The sequence below is a fragment of the Saccoglossus kowalevskii genome, chromosome 13, assembly GCF_978046115.1.
Source record: "Saccoglossus kowalevskii chromosome 13, keSacKowa6.1, whole genome shotgun sequence".
In the NCBI taxonomy this organism is placed as follows: Eukaryota; Metazoa; Hemichordata; class Enteropneusta; family Harrimaniidae; genus Saccoglossus; species Saccoglossus kowalevskii.
Window position 1 is genome coordinate 26,071,810 of NC_140653.1, and position 22,740 is coordinate 26,094,549.

Here is a 22,740-nt window from a genome sequence, read left to right on the forward strand (position 1 = left end):
ACTGTTCCAGTTACCATGGTTACCACGGTATCTACGGTATCAGTGTGAACTGTGGACGCGGTGACGATAGAGAATGGAACATTATTTGAAGGCAAAATCAAGTCACGCGGCTCTCTCTCGCTCTCGGCGAGATTTCGGCGGCCATTTGAGTCTGAAGGTATAATCACCACCAGTTTGCCTGAAAACGATCATTGAGTTAGACAGCATACTACAATTGGTCTATTAGTTAGACCTGTTATGATTTACATCAATATGTATACGAGAAATAAAATATGCTTAATTATGATTAAAATTGAGATTAATTTATTTATTCCCCTCATAGATTCACATATGCTTATGCTTTTTTCGGACGTAAATTTTAGACAAATAGGTGAGGTTTATTAGCTTATATTCCGGTGGATGCAACGAAAGGTGAAACAGAGGCGACATTTGATGCATAATTGCTTTCCAATCTTTTTTTCACCAACAGATGATATAGACAAGCTTTCTCAAATTCGTCATACCAGATCCCTACTATTCCTGAAAGCCAAAGTACGGACACTGCGCATGACAATGTTAATCGTGATGACATTCATCATCAACTGGACGCCCTACTACGCCATGATCATATGGTACATGTTCTTTGACTGGGACGTTATACCACATGAGATGTTCGAGATAGCCTGGCTGTTCGGCATGTCTAACTCAGCGTTCAATCCCGTTGTCTATGGTATATCAAACCTTCGTTTCTGTGGGAAAAGAAAAACGTACAGCATACGCTCCTATAACTTTGAAAAAAAATGTTCGTCTTCACCCGCCTACACTAGCTCGAGCAACAAATGTACGAAAACGCCGTCATCTGTATTGGCAACAACTCGCCGAATGTCGTACATGCATGCACAGAAGGTGAATTATTTTTCCCGGGACAGAAACTAAATGAATATCGAACAATTCAAGATCTTTATATTATATATTGAATACTTTATATATTGAAACACTTTCTTTCAGACCCAGATAGGCTTGTTAACAGCATAAGATTATGTGCTGTACGTTCCTACAACTAACAGTAACATCACTGATCTTTCGAATCTCGACAAGCAAAGTGTATCAACATGTGGTGCGTCAATCGTTCGTTTTAACGTAGTGAGTCAGGCTTATTTCGGAATTAATTTACCACACTCGCCACTCAGGCATATTGTAAATAGACAGGCTGACAGGGTTCGAGGAACTCGTGACACTGACTGACGAGTGAGCGCTCAGCCATTTAAGTGTTTAAAAGCCAGTGCATTGTAAGAGGGGTTTACAAAGGCCTTTCTCAGCATTGTGTGAGTTTAGAATGATTTTATAGATAACCACAGTGGACCAGTAAACACGCCAAGACGAATGATAAACTCAACTATCAAGTGTGCTATGCGGTATGCTACATGATCAGATAAACGAAATAAAACTTTATATATTCTCTTTATTTATATCGAGATACTAAGTCAAACAAGATGCCGTGTGCATACAGGTATTATGTATTCGAATTTTACCATGTTGGATTCCGGCGTTTCCGTGTGTATGGAATCTGCACCGTAATAATTAAATTACAAAAGCGATATTGATACAACAGCGTCGAATTGTGCAATTGATGATAACACATCAGTTACAAAATGTCCGTACTGGGCCGTAAGAGTTTCGTTTTTCAAAGCTAGGTGAAATATAATTGCTGTTTTCGCAACGGATTCACTAGTTTTGTGCTAATTGATTCTATTTCAGGGGTAGGGGGACTTTGAATGTTCGACTTCCGCACTAGTTAATATATTGACGATTCCTTATTAGCCAGAGGCACGTGGCATGGATGTTTTACAAGGGATTGAACATAATACAAGCTAGAGCGGAAATTGCCTCGTGGTTTTTCATCTTGCATTTATATTGACTGATTTACTAATGGGTAAACTGTTGCATTTCGGATTTCTTCTCGAGATGTTAATTTTATGGTTGGCTGTATTGATGTATTACACATTTTTTTTGTAACGTGCTATCAAGAACCAAGTTTATTTATTTCTATGCGATGTTTCTTGGTTTTCAATGATCAGGTGAAAGTTACGTATGCTAGTATTCCAGCATACGTGTTTCAACAACAGATGTTAACAGTACGGAGAGTTTCCCTTTGTCTTTAATTATTCGGAGATAGAAACAATGTGTAGTCTGAAACAATCATATTTGTGTATCGGTGTAGATGTGTGTATGTGTACCCGATGTGATGGTTTGACGTGTCCCATTCAAGACAACATTTTGTTGTTCAAGTGCCTATCACTTACAGTTTCGGTATTATATAGTAAATGATTGTTAATGTTTTTAAATTTAGTCATATTGCCGTTTTTTGTGACCAGCTCGGGGAGTGATTGAACACTGCTCGGGGTTATTACTTTTATGTTTTCAATTGTGCTAAAGACGTTTACATTTACAAACGATTTTTTTCCGTACGCTTGGCCATGTGACATTGGAATATTTTGAGAAATAAAAATAAGTAACTGCATGAAAATGTGTCTATGGTGTATTGTGTATTGGGTGTGGCCCTGAAACAAATAGGCACTAACAGTGATGTGTGACGTCAATATTTAATGCAGTGCTCCACTCGTTATACGTTACTCCACCAACGCCTAGATACGACGCTAGTAATATCTCATTGTATAGCCTAAAATTCATGCAATGTTCCACTCGTTATGCGTCGCCCCATCAACGCCTAGCAACAACGCCAGTAATGCGATCATCTGTTTTGATTGACAATGTTGACAATGTTGAATGACCATGACGCATTGTTGGTATTTGGATGATAACAGGAGATTCACACCCGCAACACTTAAACCAGTCATTGAAGGCATCAGAGAGCATAGATATGTGTAATATTGTATTTCTCTTTACCTTTATGGCATGTGCTAGTGTGACGTCCGCATAAACCTGAATTGGTGATGATTATAGAGCAACGGAATCATCTGTTTTCATAATAGTAGATTCATTGTTGTAAGATATTATATTTATAGATAACTTTATTCCATTCAATTACTTTGAGTAAAAATGTATAACAGAGGAAGGTGATGGGGAAAACGTGCTTCAAGGATACGGTAGCAAAAGGTTATGACCAAAAGATATCCCATAATATCCCCAGTAACAAATAAGGGGACTCTTATTCGCTCCTTGGTGTTACCAATTACCATCATAACATGTGCAGCGCCTCGGAAATTACTTGGTTTTAAGATTAGTATTAAAGTAGGAAAATTATTTCTTCGCTGCTTCATCCATCAAATCTTGTTGTCCACGTTGTTTCACGCAAATGTGAGGTGGAATGGTGAAATGGAAATTGTTGAAGTTTGAAGATGTTATTACAATTTGTGCATAGCATCATATAAACCTGGACTAGAGAGAGTCGGTGTGGAGCTGCTCATAAGATTGTGCCTGATTGGCTACCCGACCCTATAACAGTCCGACCAATCAGAGAGCAGCTTGTTTTGTCAATATTTGTCAGTCATTTATTTTGTGTTTTTGAACGTTTGTTGAAAGACCTATGGTTGGGTATGTTATTTCCACTTTGTTGACAGGTATTTTGACGAATCTAAGTCTTGCAGAATAGAATTTAATCGGTGCCATGGTTGTTGCATATCTAGTGTGATCATCCTCTATTTTAATAGCTGCACATGTTTCTGTAGCTCTCATACTGATGCCGGTACACAAACGGTTGACTCTCGCCAAAGACACACAGCCTCCTGTGGCACGTGAATTGGATGTATTTGCGAGAGTATATGAATCTGTTCAACGGAGGGGTTAGCAGAACGGTGTCAAAAGATTAGAATAACAAGGCGATTCAGAAGAACAAGTCAGAAATCAGGATTCCAGAAATGCCTTCTGCATAGGTTTGTTTTTCTATGAGTCAATGCTAAATTATAAGTTTGATTTCCACCGCTTTATAAATCGTAATAATATAGGTTAGATATGGTCTATCTATAGAATTCTCGTGTCTATGTCCAGAAAGTGCCGCTCTCGTAAGATTTAAATTTTCTTGAATGTAAAGACAAAGGGACCTGCACGTCTCTATATTGACTGCCAAGTAAACAAGGAAACGTGCTAGCTCCGAGTGTGGCCCTCATAGTCTGGGAGTCCTAACCTGAAATTTTAGCTATTTTAGTAAATTTTTTATACAAAGGTCGTATGGGTAATTTACAAGTCTAAAAAACAAACAACAATTGAAATAAAAACAATTCACGAGGATTAAACAAACTGAGAACCACACCACACCGTACACCAAATCAGTAAGAGAAAGATATATGGACTCGTGGTAAATAGCATGTGATGTTATGTGTAGCCCACGATTGTGATCTCACCCCAGAGGTCACTTACTGCATTTTTGCTAACATTAATTACGGTGATTAACCATAGTCCAGCAGATATTTGCCGAAAGTAATTGACAATTGACTTGACCATCTCGATAATATTTTTATTAATATCACATCTTCAGGATTAGGATAAATTATTGAAAACCAACTTATTGCAAAATATTCAATTCTAACCTGTCAATACGTATTTATAACGTGTCTAAAAATGTTATGAAATACGTTATGCTAATTATTCGGCATATGCATATGTTTAATTTACATATTGAGGTTCCAAAATATAAATATAGATCAAAGTAATGGTACATTCCATTATAAAGTATTCTCTGAAAATAATACATTTCGTTACAATAAACCCCCACTCCGAACTGTGAATATCTGGTGGTGTTTCTGTGCGTGTACAATGCCACAATACCGGGTGATCTTCAGTCATTCAAAGATAATTCACCATTGTGTTCCACATAGGCGTAGACTTGCCGGTGACGCAGTTATTGGACGTAATAGTAACCCCCCCCCCCAATGCCTTCACGCAGACACAGGGGAGTAGACACACATCTTTCTCGGAGCTTGGTTCAACATATAGTGAGGCACAAATGTCACATGGAAGATCAACCTCGTGTCACGCCATGTATTATTCCATATAGACACCAGCCCCTGCACAATAACACGCACCCATACCCATATGCTCACCCATACAGTATCCAGGGGCTGGTGTCTATATGGAATAATACATGGCGTGACACGAGGTTGATCTTCCATGTGACATTTGTGAGATACTGTCTTTGGGCGCTATATTCAGAGATGGTGAGTCATTGTATTAATTGAAACTATAACTGGGAATCCATGGGTGGTCATACGTGCTAAACATGTGTCACATTCATTATCGAACATGTTGTAGTTACTTGACGCTTGAGGGCTATGCCTTGTGTTATTACATTGCTCGGCATTGCCCTCAAGCGTCAAGTAACTACAACATGTTCGATAATGAATGTGACACATGTTTAGCACGTATGACCACTCATGGATTCCCAGTTATAGTTTCAATTAATACAATGACTCACCATCTCTGAATATAGCGCCCAAAGACAGTATCTCGTTAAATCGATATTAGGTACATTAAAACACATATAATAATGTGAAATATTTTTAATTACTACATCCCACTTACAGTGCAGATTATATTCAAATATCATATTATCTCAAATTGTCAAATATTTCTTTTCTCTTCTTGATTACAAAATTATGGTAACATCACGTGATTCTTGACCTGGTTATAATGAATCTAGAAATATATATCACTATCCTAACTACTAGTATATACGTGTATATTAGTTGTTTTTTGTTTGTTTTTTTGTTACAACATAATAAAACACAATGCGTCCGTTGCGACACAATACTTTTTAATTATTTTTTTTAAATTTTCTGATTTCTTCAAATAAATTCAATCTTACAAACATGGTACATTATCTTGATATTGAATATGAAAAAAAAAACATTTTTTACATCACATTGTTATACCTAAATGTATATCATATTTTCTCAGTACCATCAAATGCTTCCACAAGTCTTCGCAATACAAATTCCAAGCAGAAACTGTTTAGTTTGTTGCTAAAATGCGACGTATTTTGGTTTGAAACGCTCTTAATTTCTCTTCCACTACCATCTATTCAATATGTTCCAAGACATCCGGTCAGTCGACATCTCCAGCATACCTTTTCTTTTCAAAAATGTTGCTTGGCTTTTTCAAATTTATTGTTTGAAAATTCAACGTAGTAATCGCTTTATTTGTAATTTCCTTAATAATCCCAATATTTTAGTTTAAGATCAACAATGTGTATTCCACCTTGCAAATAATTTATTGTTTTTTTATGTTTTTTTTTTACTCTCTATTCAATAAATTAAATCTATGTTGTCTTACAGCCAAGAGAAAATAGGTAACAATAATAAATTACAAATTAATTGCGAATCAACGATTTTACCCTGAATTGTCAGATCACAAGACTTAATGAGCGCAGATAATAATCGCATCTTTATGAAAAAAAAAATATTTTATCTCAAAAACTTGTTATTGACTAATTTATTGTACTCTAAATGAATGGACAAGACCTTCATTAGACTGATTGTTGTTTCTGAATCCCGTCGAAGCACTCATCCCTATTTCTGCTCATCAGTTACTATAATTTTAGTTTTAAGAAGATATCAAAGGTCTGCACCATTTGCAGTGTCATCTGCACAGGAGAATTGTTGGTACTGCCTTGAAGGTAGAATAATTCCGTGCTCATTATTTTCTGAATGTGGATTGCCAGTAATTTTGACGTAAAGAGCAGTAGACAAAGGGCATCTCTGTGTGAACCCGTAATGTAGGTTAAATCATCCAGTGTTTCCCCTGTCAATTCATAGTTTACACATAGTTTGTATGCTCGAGTAAAGTCTTACTAGTAATCCATTGTATTAGAGATAGACTAAAGGTAATTAAATGCAAGATCTTTTTTTGAAGAGACAATTTTTTGCATATAATATCATAACCTATTTACTTTCAGTTTTCTCACATCTTCTAATAATGTCATTACTCAAGTTTAGTATTTTCGGTGATACGTCTATTTTAATAAAGCATACTGTTTACTTGTCGTTTTTATATTGTATCTTGGTCGTCTCAACTAAATCTGACTAACTACATTTTCTTATGATTATATGTGTTCTATTACCTATTCAACCATTCTCACAATGTGTTTTTCGGAACAGATGCCAGAAAACAACTTTCAAGACATCAGACATATTTCCCTTGTTATCGGGGTCACTGGGTGCATGTCATGATGTGACCCGATCCAGTGACCATGTAAGTTGCTCTTTCATCTTCATAACGTGGTTGTAAATTGATAACGATATTCTATATATTCTGTAATTAATTTTCTAATTAAGATAATGTTAATTAAAAGACTGATTTAGAAATGTGCAAGTACTATGAATAAATAAATAGATCAACTTAACTTATTGTACAACCTAAATAACCTATGTGCGTGCGTGTGCGTGTGCGTGTGCGTGTGCGTGTGCGTGAATATTGCATATAGTGTAGTACAAGTATTCCAAAGTAACAGTATTTGCTAAACTTTTTACTTCCGACTTCATTCTGAAAGACAAAGTAAGTTGTTTCACTTGTCATTTAAATGATTCATTTCAATGATTCATGTTTCATTGTACAATGAACAAAGACATTTCTTCGAAAATAAATGCTGATACAATTTGCTTACAACATTATTTAAATGTGTGATATCAACAAATGCAGCTTAAAGAGCGGTGGTCGTCGCGCCGCGTCCTGTTATATGGGACTCATAGCGATGTATACAACGCGTGTAAAATACATTGTTTGTTTACATTAAATTCGAACACGCGCTGCGCGACGACCACCGCGCTTTAAATGCCAATCATCCTCTTCGTTTATTTGTGTTTCGTGATAATTTGTTTGGGGGGAAGGTCTTAACTACACTTCAGGACTTGCAAGACCCTTTAAAATCATACTTTGACAATAACGATTTTGCGTGGCTGACTTTCGATATTTGTAGGTTAAGATCCACTGCCATAATCACAGAGATGCAGTTTACCTGACAGGTATTTTAATTCGTTAATTAGGAAACCAAGATGACCTACCTTGTCCACAAAACTATATATTTTCGTAAAGCTTGTTGTATGAATTTTAAATTTTTTTTAGTATTTTTTTTTATGGACAGTGTAGTTTGAAATATGCACAAAATGTGCTTTTTTTGGTCAAAAGTGATTTTAAACAAATTAGCTTCTAAATCATGCTTCTGTTTCCTGTCAAAATTGGTTTATATGTACATCTGCTGACTATGAAGAAAGTGCCGTCTTGAGAACTGTCTACCAGTTTTCAATTTTGCAGGGCAGCAGCTTAAATTTCACTACTTCAAGTTTATGCATAAATTAACACCCAGGCCAGTTGTCTGTACGATTGTTGTAACACTGTTCAACCCAAAACAATGCCCCGACGGCTTTTTGAAGATAAACATATTGTCAATCATTTGTGAACATTTCGAAACAAGAGGTCAAAGCGTCTAGGAGCTATTTTTTTAAAGTTCTGGGATGTGCACTAAAAAGAAGCTGAAATAATTGCTAATTTGCATAACAATTCTCTCAGTAAGAAGTTTGCTAATGCTCATAATTAAAATGGCTGTAACAGTTCCAAATTTAAATGTATTTTCGTTTTGTAAAAAGTTAAATATAGTGCATAATATGGAGATCCCGTCTTTTTTCACCATGTTTATTTTTTATTATTTATGTACAGCCTTTCTAAATCTTGCTAAGCATTCAAAAGAGAGAATGTTTGCACCTGTTATCTATATTTTACAATCGTTTTTTGAGTATGTTCCACTATTCACAAATCTACAAAACTTTAACAGTTTATAGCCTGTTTGGATAATTAAAAGCAAAAACAAATTCGCTCCCAAGTGCCCATGAACCTGAATCTACCTTAAAGTCGTTTTTTGCTTTACTTGTTCAAACCCCGACACACTTTGGTTCAGTGACATTGATTGTAGAGGTTTTTTGTGTTTTTTTAGGACTGGAAAACCTGACAACAGCAGAGACTCAAGGCACATAGTGCATACAGAGAATACTTCTTACATTTTGGAGAAATACGCTACTTTCACAAAAATCCGGGTTTTTTTGTTTTGTTTTTTTGTGCTGACAGCTACCGCCTTCAAGTGCAGTCACTGGTGCAATACTGGTTATTTGTGATTTCAAATTGAAAAATGTGATAACATTGACGATTGTCAAATGGATGGATGGTATTTCAAAGTCAGTTTTGTATACGTGAATTGTGTAATAGTAGATACTGAGAAATGTTTCAAGTGTCTAATGTTTCGAAATTAATATTGTTAACCACATTATCAATGAACGAGGCTTTGTTATAAAAACAGCTTGTGCAATGCATTTAGCTAATCAATTTACTTACAGTCATCAGGTAATTAAATTTGTGATTGTTATGTTATTCTGTCCCATGACAACAAAGACTTATATGAGAAACTATATGACACTTTTGCATCAAATGAAGACATCAGTGACGTGTGCAGAGTATAGCCTGAAATATGATGCTAAAACGAATCTGTAGTTCAGTTTAAGCTCTTGGGATTCTGATCTACAACTCTCGAAGATCTTTTGGGGCAAGCTTTGGATTTATTGGGCTGGTAATTTGATCTTGTATTCTGTGGAAGAGACTGATGCACAAATGTCAAACGACTCGGAGATACATTTCAATGTTTTAAGTATAGAAAACACATCTTTCACCATTTACTCTATTAGGAATGCAGACGACCACATCATATTTGATATACTTCATTCATCATAGATGAATAAAAATAATAAACAATTTTACAACCATGTGAATAAAAAAATGATTTGGTTATATTACATTACACCAGGGACCAATAATGTTAAATGTATGTGTCAAGTTTAAACGAAATCCATCCATAAACGACCAAGACACATTTTTGATGATTTTTAGCACTATCAAACAAATATATCTGTATATCTATGAAATTATGTATAATGAATATTTAAATATAATCAGTCAAAGCATTTTCATTTATTTATTCAGTTATATTTCAGAATCCTGTTGACCAATTCCATTCATTCTTTGCATGTGCCTAGTACCTTATGTGGGACATATGCACATGCTATGGCTTTAACGATTCGATTCAAAATGGCCGACTGGAAACCATCTTGTTTTTTGAAAATGTTGTATTTTGGACATGCTTTGTCAGTTTTCATTCAAACTTGGTACATAGAATATACATGTTATGATACATGTCATGACAATTTATTTCGCAATTGGATCAAAGATGGTAGACTGGCAGCCATCTTATTTTTTTATGCGGTATCTTGGACGTGCTCTGTCAGTTTTCATTCAAATTTGGCACATACATGTACTTTATACATGAAAATAATACATCATCCATTTATCAAGATACACACAAACTACGTATTTGTTCGTATATAAAAAATCAGTTAAAGAGAGGTGTTGGTATAGGTTCAGGGTAAGATGTCTACATGTCACAATGTCACTCCTGAGAAAATAAAATCAGATCTAGCCCAATTATTGACGTCTTTGACATGTATGTTGATTGTCCGTCACTTTTAAGATATAATCACTTTGGTGATTTTGTATAGTTGGGTCAAAAACCTTGAACCCTGTGCCTTGCCATTATACATATTGCAATTACATTCAATTATTTCATTCAAGACAACAAAAATAAGATAAAAAATCAAATATGTAAATATAAATCTTATTCAAATGAAATTTCATTAATATTTTAGGATAGGATTATTTTAATTACGATGTTAAAAAGAAAAAAAACTTTAGTTTAACACCCTACTTGAAGATTTGTTTATGAATATATATACATCGGATGACTTCATTATTTATTGATTTACCTTTTTTTTTGCAACAAGTAAATTTTGGAAGATATTTGTCTAAAGAAACATGATAATACACAAGTTGCCAACTACTATTTCTCGGAAAATATCGTGGTACAAACGGTACAAAGAAGCCAAATCCTTTAATTTTACATTCCGATATATTGATGATATACTCTCCGTCAACACATATCGGCAAATGTACGTTACGTTATACTACTTACAAGGTACTGTGGTGAAGTCAATGAACAATTGAATGATTGTTAAATGCAAATTAATCTATCATGAAATGCAACACATTCCTTTTTACTACTTTTCATTAAAAAGGACTGTGCTACAATTTCTTTATTCAGACTCTCTCCGATGTTGTGAGACAGTGGCGCGGACATATATTTCACGAAGTTATCACTAGAGGGAGATGTTCGATGATCCTAGAGAAAACGACGTTTGTGTTTTATTTGAGGTAAAACGTATGCAATTGTCCAGGGTGTCGCCGGGCCACATGAATAAGCAGCTGACAAGGTGTGTTATGTCGTTTTCTTTTAATCCGTCGGATGTCGTCGGGTAACAACAGAAAAAATATAAACAATTAGAAAAATGTGTGACATCCATTCTTCACTTCTTGGGTTGTTCCTAAAATTAAAAATAATATACGTTTCCAAGGTCTGTGGAGTAACACAACATGTACAATATTTGTTTTATGAGTTTGATTTGCAGCTAAAAACACGGGCGTAAATTTTAACACATTTCCGTATTATGGAGTATTATCGAAAGAAGAAGCTACGGTTCTATAGCACCAGAGTGTGGCCGACGTAGACCTTCTTTATGTTGAAGTCGGTAAGACCGATAAATACGACATGGTTAGCGATCGTAGGCTTAAGCATAGATCCTAGGGATTATGAATTAAGTAACTATTATCACCTAATAATGGCCTTTCGGCTGAAACACTTCTCAGTCTATGATCACAGATTGTAAACACACTTACTGAGGCGTCAGCAAAATATACAGTATAAATCTATCAATAATTCACAGCCTCATTGTGAAAAGTACATTGACTGAAGCGTTGAATCATGGCGCCAGCAAGAAGAACTCAGGTAGAACTCAGTATGAGCGATAATGTGGATTGAATGTGCTGATCATCCCTCCCGTGCACCGTTCCGTGTCGCGCCTACCATTTTAAAAGAGAGTGAAGGGTTGAGAAAATGAGTCTTTAAGTTGCGCACACACGCCGATGTAGACACACTCACGGGCTTCAACTCCTCTACGTAACATACAAACATCTTACTTAAAGCGGGGGAGTCGTCAACTGCGCATGCGTCAGATGGCCATAGCGTGTCATTGTCTACAAACAAGCGTCAACCCATGAGCCTTTGCGTTTATTAGCGTGTGTTGTTATCGTCGATTGGGACCCAATTCCCGCGCGTGCGCAGTTAACGACACTCCCGCTTTAACTTACAAACTTCATATCTTAAATACTTGTTATCTGAAGTTCGAACTAATTGCTTTTAAAATTGAACAAAATATAATTAGTACTTATTTATTCATTGAATTAATAAATTGCCCATATTCGGATAGGAAAGATTTATTTCATGGTAGGCCATTAATATTTATGAGAGTTTCATTAACATGACAATAATTTGCGAATAGTGCAAACAAAACTCACAAGAACGAATCCGTCAACATCTGCTATTAAAAAATCGATCAAGACAAAACATAAATTACATACAAAGATTCTTATAACAAATCACAGCTTGCACAGTGTAGACAATATAGAAATGTACTAACCAGTGTGTTAAGGAAAGCTGGAAAAAATTATTATTCCACCCAGTTTATTAAATGCCATAATGATTCAAGTAGGACATGAACTAATTAGCAATGTACAAAACAAAACACAAACCTCCCAAAAGAATTGACAGTGTAGCACAGTAATACTACATATAAGATACGGAATCAAAGAGAAATTGTAGATGTCTTCAATGATTATTTTGTTAATATTGGTGCCAATCTTGCCCCAAATATCAACAATTCTTTCAACGATTTCCACCAGTATCTTAATAAGTCTTATAATGACTTCTTTTTCATTAGCCCAAGAGGGTTGTATTGATGTTACGAAATCTTGACCAAAATAAATCTCCTGGCTGTGATACCCTGCCAGCAAAGCTTATTAAACAGGCTGCAACAATAATAATTTTCAAGCCACTGTGTTTTATTTTTTATATGTCCTTTTCCAATGGAAGTTTTCCAAACACTTTGAAATTGCGAAGGTAACCCCCCTTTTCACAAAAAAGGCGCAGTTGATGTTCCTGGCAATTATAGACCAATATCTGTGTTGCCCCTCTTAAGTAAAATTTTAAAGAATATATTCAACAAGCAATTGCAGCAGTATTTAGAGAAACAAAATATTCTTTTTGAACATCAGTACGACTTTCGCATTAACTACAACACAAGGCTTCCAGTGATTAATTTAATTAACAACTTACTGACCCAAATTGATGAAGGAAAAGTAACTGTTGGTATTTTCATTGATTTCACGAAAGCCTTTGACACCATTAATCACGATATACTCATGTCAAAACTGAATCACTATGGCATACGGGGTATTCCAAATAAATGGCTCAGAAATTATTTGCAACACAGAACACAGTTTACTTACTCAGATTCAACTTCTTCTTCACTTCTCCCTATGTCGTGTGGTGTCCTTCAAGGGTCAGTTCTTGGTCCAACATTATTTTTGATTTATATTAATGATTTTCCAAACTATTAATGATTTTACAGACTATTTCAATTTTAGGTTATTTGTAGATGACTCAAATTTATTTCACACATTCCCATCAGGTTCTGACATAGATTTATCTACTGTTAATGATCATCTGAATAATGTAGTTGATTGGTGTGATGCAAATAACAATTGACAATAAATTGCTCAAAAACAGATTACATAATTTTTAGGGGCCAACGTATATCATTTAGAGTAGTAGGGTCATTGTCTGTAAAAACTTCCCCATTGAACAAGGTTGAAATGGCGACTTTTGTGGGAATTTAAATTGACAGTCATTTGACGTGAGAAAAACATAAAACAAAACTTACTAATCTTATCCGGAAAAAGATAGGCGTCCTACTGAAGTTACGACATTATGTTCCCCAACATATTTTACTGTTATTATACCAAACACTAATTGAACCCCATATCGCTTATGGATTAGAAGTCTGGAGGAACACATATCCTACAAATTTGAAAAGCATTATAACAGCACAAAAAACAGATTGCAAGATTGATAATTTTCTCTGATTTTACTGCCCATTCTGCACCTATTTCCAAAAAAATTAGAATTCTTGATGTCGCTAAATTGTGCACATATTCAATTTGTAATTTTGTATATGATATTATTCATGGTAATCTTCCACATTCTCTGCAAACATACAACTTTAAGTACTTACAGCACTGTCACAATATCAGACAAAGGCACCTATGTGACTAACATGTTCCACAAATGAATACAACTATAGGCCAATTTTCAATCTCGTATTTAGGAACTAAATTATGGAACAGTCTGCCTGTCACATTAAGATCACAACCAAAGCATATATTCAACCAAAAAATGAAGGATTTACAATTGGCGAGATACACCACATAACTTTATTTTGATTCTTTACTATAATCTTCTATTTACTTATTCTGTTTAGCGCCAAATATTTAAAGTATTGTATATTTATTTATGTTTAAAGAAATTTGAAAAGATTAGCTTCCTAAAGCTATTTCAAATTCCTTTTACCTGTAAATATATTTATTTATTTTTTTATTTCAGAATTGTATTTTTCACGAATAATATGGGTAATAAAACATCATCTAAATATATAATTAATAAATCACAATATATCAGACTCATCAGGACACGGTTTTTTTCCCTAAGTTTCTGGAAATCCGAGGTGTCCATGCATATCCGGAAGACACACTGAACATCAATTATGATGGCGATTCCTTATGATAATGCATTGTAATAATATGAGGTTATTACGAGGATACTTCAAAGTATTCACGAAGACAAGACAGCGGCAGTATCGACGGACGCACAGTCATTGTCTGTCCCGCGACAGAGATTGTGCTACAGTTTTGTGCTAAATTTACTCAATTATATGATATATAACATCTTGCGAAAGGAATATGCTTTGTGTCGGGAACGCAAGCGATAGTGCGCCATCAAGTGTGTGGATGTGCGTAGTGTGATGTCACTCCTCTTCAAGGCAGACACCTCCCTCCCACCCATGATTTGGCCCAACACTCAGTCACGGTGACGTTACCTTTGTCATTTGTTCAACAAACTTGATTTGCCACTTTTAGTCAAGAGTTAGGGATTTTAAGAAAAATCGTTTTTGTTTATTCAATTAACTGGATATGTTACATTGTATTCAGGATTTCTTAATAACTTTGTCGTTTATTCAAGCAATTTGTTCACTTTACCCAAATAGTTAGGTTTTTTAAATAATCCGGCCACAACTGGGATACCCAAGTTGCGGTAACCCAGTTGTGGTCTTTTTTTCAGCCAAATACAGGTGTATTTCATTGTGTAAATGGGTTACAGACACAAATATTATATATTTATTTATTCAAGGTACAGAGGCCATCGGCCTATAAGTACAAATAATGTATGTCAAGAATGTATTACAGAGCTATTATTGTGCTACAATTTGCATGGTCATGTTACCATGGCTATACCAACTCGCTTTCTACGTCTTGATAAGATTGAAGTAAGGTGCAAGATAGTTTTTTGTCAAGATTGGTCCACGGTTCTGACTTTCAATCTACTGAATAATTACACCGTGTCTCGCGTGGTGGCGCTATTTGTATCAATTGTAAGTACAGTAAAACCTGTCAAAACCGACCATGACTGGGACTGGGATCTATGGTCGGTTTTCAGAGGGAGTCGGTTTATTCAGGGTGGGCGTGACTTTGATTGAAACAACAATTACATGTGCTGTAAACACGGGACAAATGAAAGACATCGGAGTTTGCCTCCGGTGATTCTACATGTATTTACAATGTGCATTTATTGTATTGTTTCAATAAAATAATTTACCAAACAAGACAAAAATATTATGGTATGTACATGACATCAATTAACATTAAAATAACTATTCGAACAGACCGGGTAAGTATTGCGTATCATAACTGAAGGCGTCCATTTTGGATGACATCACAACGTATGTGCACGTGAGCTACATGTAATTATCATAATTTATGCAGACAGTCGATTTTGCTGTTAAGTCAATCACAGTCCCTCAACAGGGACTGTGAGTCAATGAATCAAATTACGATGTAAAAAATCATCAAGTTTTGACTACTTTAAAGAACACCTTTTTTTTTCAACGATTTTGTTTTCCGTTCGAATTATGAAATTTTGGATATCTGTCAAGTAACTGGAGTCTTTGTTCTGTAATCTTGTCAACATGTCTAGCACATCGCCATGCGTCAAGTCACTGTCGTTGTGGGGGTCAATAATTTGACTGTCGTTGCAATTTATGTCATTGTTGTCTATAGATTCATGGTTTTCTTTGTCTGCAATAAAATTCTCAACAATCTGTTGCTCCCACTCGCCGTCATACATTGCTTCAGTCGGTATACGTTCATCAAAGTGGAGGTATTCTACAACGCTACACTGTGTTTGCGGGTCTACAACTTGCTAAATAAGGTTTCCGAATTCTTTGTTGTCGTCTGCTTCTTCGTCATCATAAATTTCAATCTTGAAGCCCCCTTTACGGAAACATTCGAAAGCACAAAATTGTCGATCAGAATCGTTATGAAAGAAGAAAACTCAATGTCTTTTGAGCGTTGAAGAAGTGATAATGCAGTGTGCTTCACCGCAATTGAAGGTGATGACCCCGATCATTTGTTTATATCCGGGGTCATTATACTGTCCAGACACCACGCGATGCGTGGGCGTGTGGTGTGAAAAATGTAATCAGTTGCCATTGTTTTACACGGGACGTTACTTGTAGTGTGAGATTTGGTATTGTTTCTGTGACGTTCGCGGAATTTGGACACAATGCACACTTTTTAGGTCGGGCAGACCGAATTACTAGACAGCGGATGTGGTGCAAATGGTCGGATGGTCGATGTATTCAGTGTGAATATTGGACTTGGGACCGATCAATGCGGTCGGTGTTCGGAGTAAACAGTGGTCGGATTTCACAGGTTGTTTTAACATAGGCGTCTATGGAGAAATTTCGGGGCTACATAAATCGGTCGGTTCTGACAGTAGGTCGGTTTATCCAGGGGTCGGTTTTGACAGGTTTTACTGTACTAGATTCAATCACTGTTATATTATAAATCACGGGCCTAGTAAAAGGTACAGCGGAGCACACAGCGAAAAGACGTAATTGTTCAAATTGACGACTCGTTTATAATCTTGCATGAAGTAAATTGTTGATAGACACTAGCACGAGCTGTCCTGGGGCAGTATACAGACAATTAATTGAAATAATAAATTAATAAATGTCCATTGAATTATTATGTACAATCTGGCATTTCTGCCATTCCGGAACCAGCATGGTCATATTTCATTCAGACTTGGTATAGCCATTAAACATAATGGGTCATTGATGCACGTATTTTTTTCGGATTGAAAATGACCGATTGGCGTTTTTTTTTTTATTATTATTTTAACAAATGTAGTTCCAGTGTCATATTTCGGTTATGCTTCGACCGATCACATTAAAACTTGACACATACATCACATGCCATATCATAGCATATCATACATAAGAAAATGCAATTGTTTCCTGATTCAATTTAACGATGGGAAAATGACAAAATCGAGCATTTCGGCTATTCTGCGACTTGATATCGGTCATGCATAAACATATTCTATTCAAACTTGTCTCCAGCCTACAATTCGAGGCATGATATAAAGTTTCCCCTCTTGGAATCTTGAGGTAAACATGTTCTGATACAACGAAAATGGCCGCTATTCACAAAAATACAACTACTATTTTCTAGGAACATGGGCTGGAGATCCCAAACTTTTGAAAGTCAGTATTGCTATATGGTCAGGAAGTTCATTTTATTGCAAATTTGGGGTTGTTTTCCCTCACAAGCAGATTTGGTCGTTGAGGATGAAAGAGTCTCTTCAAAAAAAAATTACACTCCAGCACAGATTTATTTCATATGTAATTGGCGATAATTGTTTTTCTTCAATTTCGAATTAAATAAACATTTGTTTTGGTGATGTGTACCAATAATGGATAACATTTAGCGAGACAATTGTATGCATGATACGTACAAGTTAATATCTTTCAAATAACATATTTATTCCCTCGCTTACGATTATCTTCTGAACATTATAATATTCATTTGCACTATTACCGCGCCATCTATGGTTAATTCAAGGCTTACTTCGTTTACAATCTGTTTCCCTTCCAGTGTCGATAGTCGGCCCGGTAGTCGGCATCAGACTACGAATAACCATTATGGCATACCTGAGTGTGAGGGCGTTATTGCTTTGTTAATTGGTATACTACAGCAAGACGTATTGGTTGGGTTTAAGGAGAGGGTGTTATAGCCCTGGAGCCGGGAACAGAAGCCGGAAATAGCCACTGGTGGCGCTGTATACAATCGAAACCTATTGATCAATGGCACTGTAAGAGTGAACGTTATTTACATTCGGTAGTCGACTGTCCACTCAAACGCCTCCATGTTATTAGCATGCGTATGCCCTCAACATCTTACCTATACAAGGACTGAATCAAATTTAGATTTTAAGAAAGATTTTTACAGATAAATTGTGTTTCCGGTCATTATTGGGTCATCTGTGTGGTTAAAAACAGAGCGTATCAATTTGCTGCACATCCATTATTTTCCATAGAAAACCTCATGGCGGTGTTGGAGTGAGCAGTGCACGACCGAATGTTAACAGCGCCCACTCTTACAGCGATGTGGATCCCGGTGATAAAGGGACTGAACTGAACCGGGTAAGGGGGTGTACCATCTGACATACAAACACATGCATATACGCACACCTTCTGGGTGGGGTTTTATTTTATCAACTTACATGTTTGTCTAAAAAGTGAGTTGCAGGGAATCAAAAAGGTGACGTCAACTTTCTCTCATAGATCTCCAATGTAAAATATACTATGTAAATGGCCAACAGACCGGTTGTCCCACTTTTATCTCTGCAGCCCCTAAAATAACATCATGCAGTATCGAGCTTATAGTTTCGATATTCATGGCATGGGGCATGGGGAGGCATGGCGTGGGTAGGGGCGGGGGTGTTCTGCCACACACATACATTCAGCAATAAACCAGACCAGTAGTATTGTATTCTTATTATGGCAGTTTGTATTTATACATAACGGAATCAAACTAGTATCTATAATACAGATGTATGTGATATTAAACATTCTGTGAACCTTACATGTTAAGACTAAAGTCTAGAAACAAAGTACACGTTCGTGTTTACTTTTATTAAACAGAACAAAATTTTGGGTGTGGTAGAAAATAACAATTCCCCCCTCCCAAGCTGCATACGCTACATATGCAACGTTGTTTCTTTAGAGAAAATAATTATCTAAGGGTAAATTGTTCATTTATTTAATTGGAATGTCTTTGAAGTAAAAGCTTACATAATACTGTCACGTGGACTATCAAATAAATACTGACTCAGAATTCACGTAAACCACTGGCACTTATATATAGCATGATACTTGCACATTTGTTGACAATTGATAATCCGAAAGCAATAATATCTCCTTAGATACAATTTGCCTGCCAGGTCCCAGGAATCAGCCGTCGATAAAGTGTGATATCGACGCTCGGCTATTTCTTTGACAATTTCTGCCTAAACAGTTTCTCGAGAAATCATCAATATTTGACCGGAACTAAATTCGTTGTGTTTTTGGGCAAATGTAGACCCAAATAGCCGAAATAGTATTCTGTTGCACATACACATGGCTCAGGCATGGACCAGTTCACCTGAGTTCAACGTATACAATATATCGGGAGTCAACTCGATTCAGGAGAAGAAAAAAACTAACATCATGGCAGTTCAGACAAACAATTGAGAAAAACTGTACAAAATTAATATTACAAAGATGTGGTCAACAAGCACAATATCCAAAAATAGGCATGGTAACAATAACAAAATATATACAAATATACAAATAATTCATAATAAATAAATGAATAAACAAGAAAAAGAAATACATAACAATGATTAACACAGTCTGACATTAACGTTGAATTTCAGATATAATCTATATACAACTAATGTGAAATTGGGGAATTTGTGTAAAAAAAATATAAATAAATAATAAAGTAGTTCTTCTGCTATCTACAAGAGTTTGGAAGAACGTGCTACCCCCCCCCCCCTCGACTCCGCAACGAGTGGTCGGCGCATCTATCGCGGAACTCGGGCGCGGAACAATGTGGGCAGGAAGTGCCGTGCGAGGATACTTCTACAAAATCGGATATGTAAGTATTGGATAAGCTTTAGCGTGTATAGTTTCAATGTAACAATGCTTGTAACGTGTAAATGTGCGTGCGTAAAATATATGATAATTATGTCTAATGAGCTGGACACTTGTGACTTTTTGAGACAAAGTGGTAGTTAAAGCTGTCCCTGCTTTTACGTACAATAATTTCACTGAATCCACACTCTTCAAGAACTTGCAAAACGTTTTCACGCCCCCACATTGTGCCGAGGCCTTTGCCGCCATCGAAATACAACGATACGGGCATGCAATGAAAGAGGCTGATGACATAACCATCGATCGCACGGGGGTTACCAATGTTGCAATTAGGGCGGCTGCTTCCTGCTATTTCTAGCATGGAGAAGGTGCCGCCAGGTTTCAACACTCGGCGGATTTCGTGAAGCACCTGCAGTGGCTCGGCTTGGTCGTGGATGCAGTCTAACGCGGTGACGTACTCAAACTTGTCTGTCCAGTCGCACGGCAGGGACGCTGCGTCGTGAACCTGAAAGTGTATGTTCGTTAGGCTCATTTCTTCAGCCTCGATCTGGGCCGCACTGATGGCGCTGGCAGAGATGTCAATACCGTAGAAGGAACTGCGCGGAAACTTTTGTGCTAATATCATTGGAGCTCTTCCTTTGCCGCATCCAACGTCCAGTACTGTCACACCAGTTTCTGTAATAGAGCATATAAACCTTAAACCTTCTAAATCTTAGAATCAAGCATATATTTGAATCTTCATTTTATAAACAAAAAAATATTTCGCCAAGAAATTAATTCGACATATATACACAAATTATAATCCATAAATCTTACCAAGCAGCTCCTCCAATTCAGGAACCGATCCAACAAAGTCTGTTAGAAGCGTTTTATTATGCATAATGTTCGACATATAGTGCATAAAGTCTTGAAACTTTGGATATTGGTCGTAGGCAACACCTAAAAGACAAAGAAAGTAACATAATGAAATATTATGTGATTGTGCTTGTTTCGGTTCAGCCAACTTACATGAATTCAATAATCTCTCTCTTTTTTTACCGTTATAAAATCGCAACGATTGGGTTACTTTACATGGCCTAGTAAACGAACAGACGTATTATTATTTCAAGGCAATTGTTACGTTCCGCCAAATGAGACTCATAGTTTGAAAGGAGACGGCGCCGACGAGGGTACTTGGCATGAATACGTACCTTGTGGACCATCGGTTTTGAAACAGTCGCTGACCTGGTCATACGCTTCACAGAGCATCGGAACCAATGTTGCCATGGCCGCAATATTGAATTTACCGACCAACAAGGGGAAGCGGTTCGGCGGTACGTGATATGTTCCCATCTCTTCGTTCATTTCCACAATCCGGGAAGCTACCATGGCATGCAACCATTCTCGGACATACCTACGAAAAAGAAATCATGTTTTTTTATCTTTTACTCTGGGAATTTATAAATCCTAACTCAAATTAATCAATAATGCGTCCAGAGCGTTTGTCAGACCCGGGCCGGCACTGAGCATCCATATTCATGTACGTGAACACATTTTGGTTGATAACTAACAGAGAAAGTGCCTTGACCCCACTTCTTGCCCTAACCGTGTACGCATGCAGTAAATGATAACATTATATTATTGGAACATAATTTAAGTTGTACATGTAAAATATAATGAGCATTATTAAAATCGATGATTACTATTAGGTAGAAGTAGTAATATTGAAAAACTATAACACCGTGATCAATCAGGTAACACGGTGAAAAAATGAGGATCGGTTCTATTGCTCAGCGCCACGAGTACTGCGCCTTCGTTATGAGATGGCAAGTGTCCAAACAAAGTGTCAATAAACAAAACAAATAACACGCGGATGACTAGGTGATTCAACCGCAGCCTCGCCGCATGCCCTTTAGCTGGCTTGTGGTGTACGATGCTTACCTTTCTTTTAGACCCAATGATTCGGCTATTTGAACAGACGTCTTAGGGGTGTCCATAACTTCGAATATACCATGATGTGCACCAATGCTAAGAGCAAGTGCCGTTGCTCCACCGTTGATCATGCTTCTTACTCTTCCTGCAAATTGCTGCGTGGACTCGTCTCCCGATTTGCAATTGTGTTGGTTGTTCATCTTCTCGCTGCTCATCGTGTTCGATCTTCGTTCGATTGCCTCGTTTAAACGTATCTGTTGAAAGAACTTCTTTCTGTGCTGTCCAACGTACTGGTTAGATGCTGCGAGATCAACTTCTGGCTGGTTCTGGTTCACTCTCCTCTCTTATGGTGATTCTCGGGCATGGATGGGTGATCATGCTTACTGTATTTATATCCCAAAACAAAAGCATGACGTGGGCTATTTACCGTAATTTTCTGCACCTGTCCATTAGCTGCGTAGGGGACGTGGATGCGTTTTGGAGGGACGCGGCGATAAGCTGGGGAAACTTTAAAAAAAACATTGCACCACAAGGGACTTGTTTTCAAACTTGAGCATATTTCGCTATTTGTTGAACGAGAACTCCCTGTTGTCAT

At 36.7% G+C, this 22,740-nt stretch overlaps 2 protein-coding genes across 3 annotated transcripts in view; one reads left to right on the top strand and one right to left on the bottom strand.

Annotated features, from left to right (window-relative positions):
* The window catches only part of LOC102809141 (gonadotropin-releasing hormone receptor-like), a 40,127-nt gene extending 37,621 nt beyond the window's left edge, over positions 1-2,506 (top strand). For both annotated transcript variants that reach the window (XM_085506770.1, XM_006820764.2), the window contains one exon: positions 470-2,506. In XM_085506770.1, the coding sequence (XP_085362896.1) occupies positions 470-915 (446 nt within the window). In that variant the 3' untranslated portion in view covers positions 916-2,506. The remainder of the gene's footprint in view (positions 1-469) is intronic.
* A 17,689-nt stretch (positions 2,507-20,195) lies between these two features.
* On the bottom strand, positions 20,196-22,499 carry LOC100369140 (uncharacterized). The gene is made up of 4 exons (XM_006820763.3): positions 22,155-22,499; positions 21,425-21,627; positions 21,051-21,173; positions 20,196-20,909 (listed from the first exon to the last, which is right to left on the bottom strand). The coding sequence occupies exons 1-4, from the start codon at positions 22,358-22,360 to the stop codon at positions 20,332-20,334; spliced, it is 1,110 nt and encodes a 369-aa protein (XP_006820826.2). The 5' UTR covers positions 22,361-22,499; the 3' UTR covers positions 20,196-20,331.
* Between the last annotated feature and the right edge of the window lie 241 nt (positions 22,500-22,740).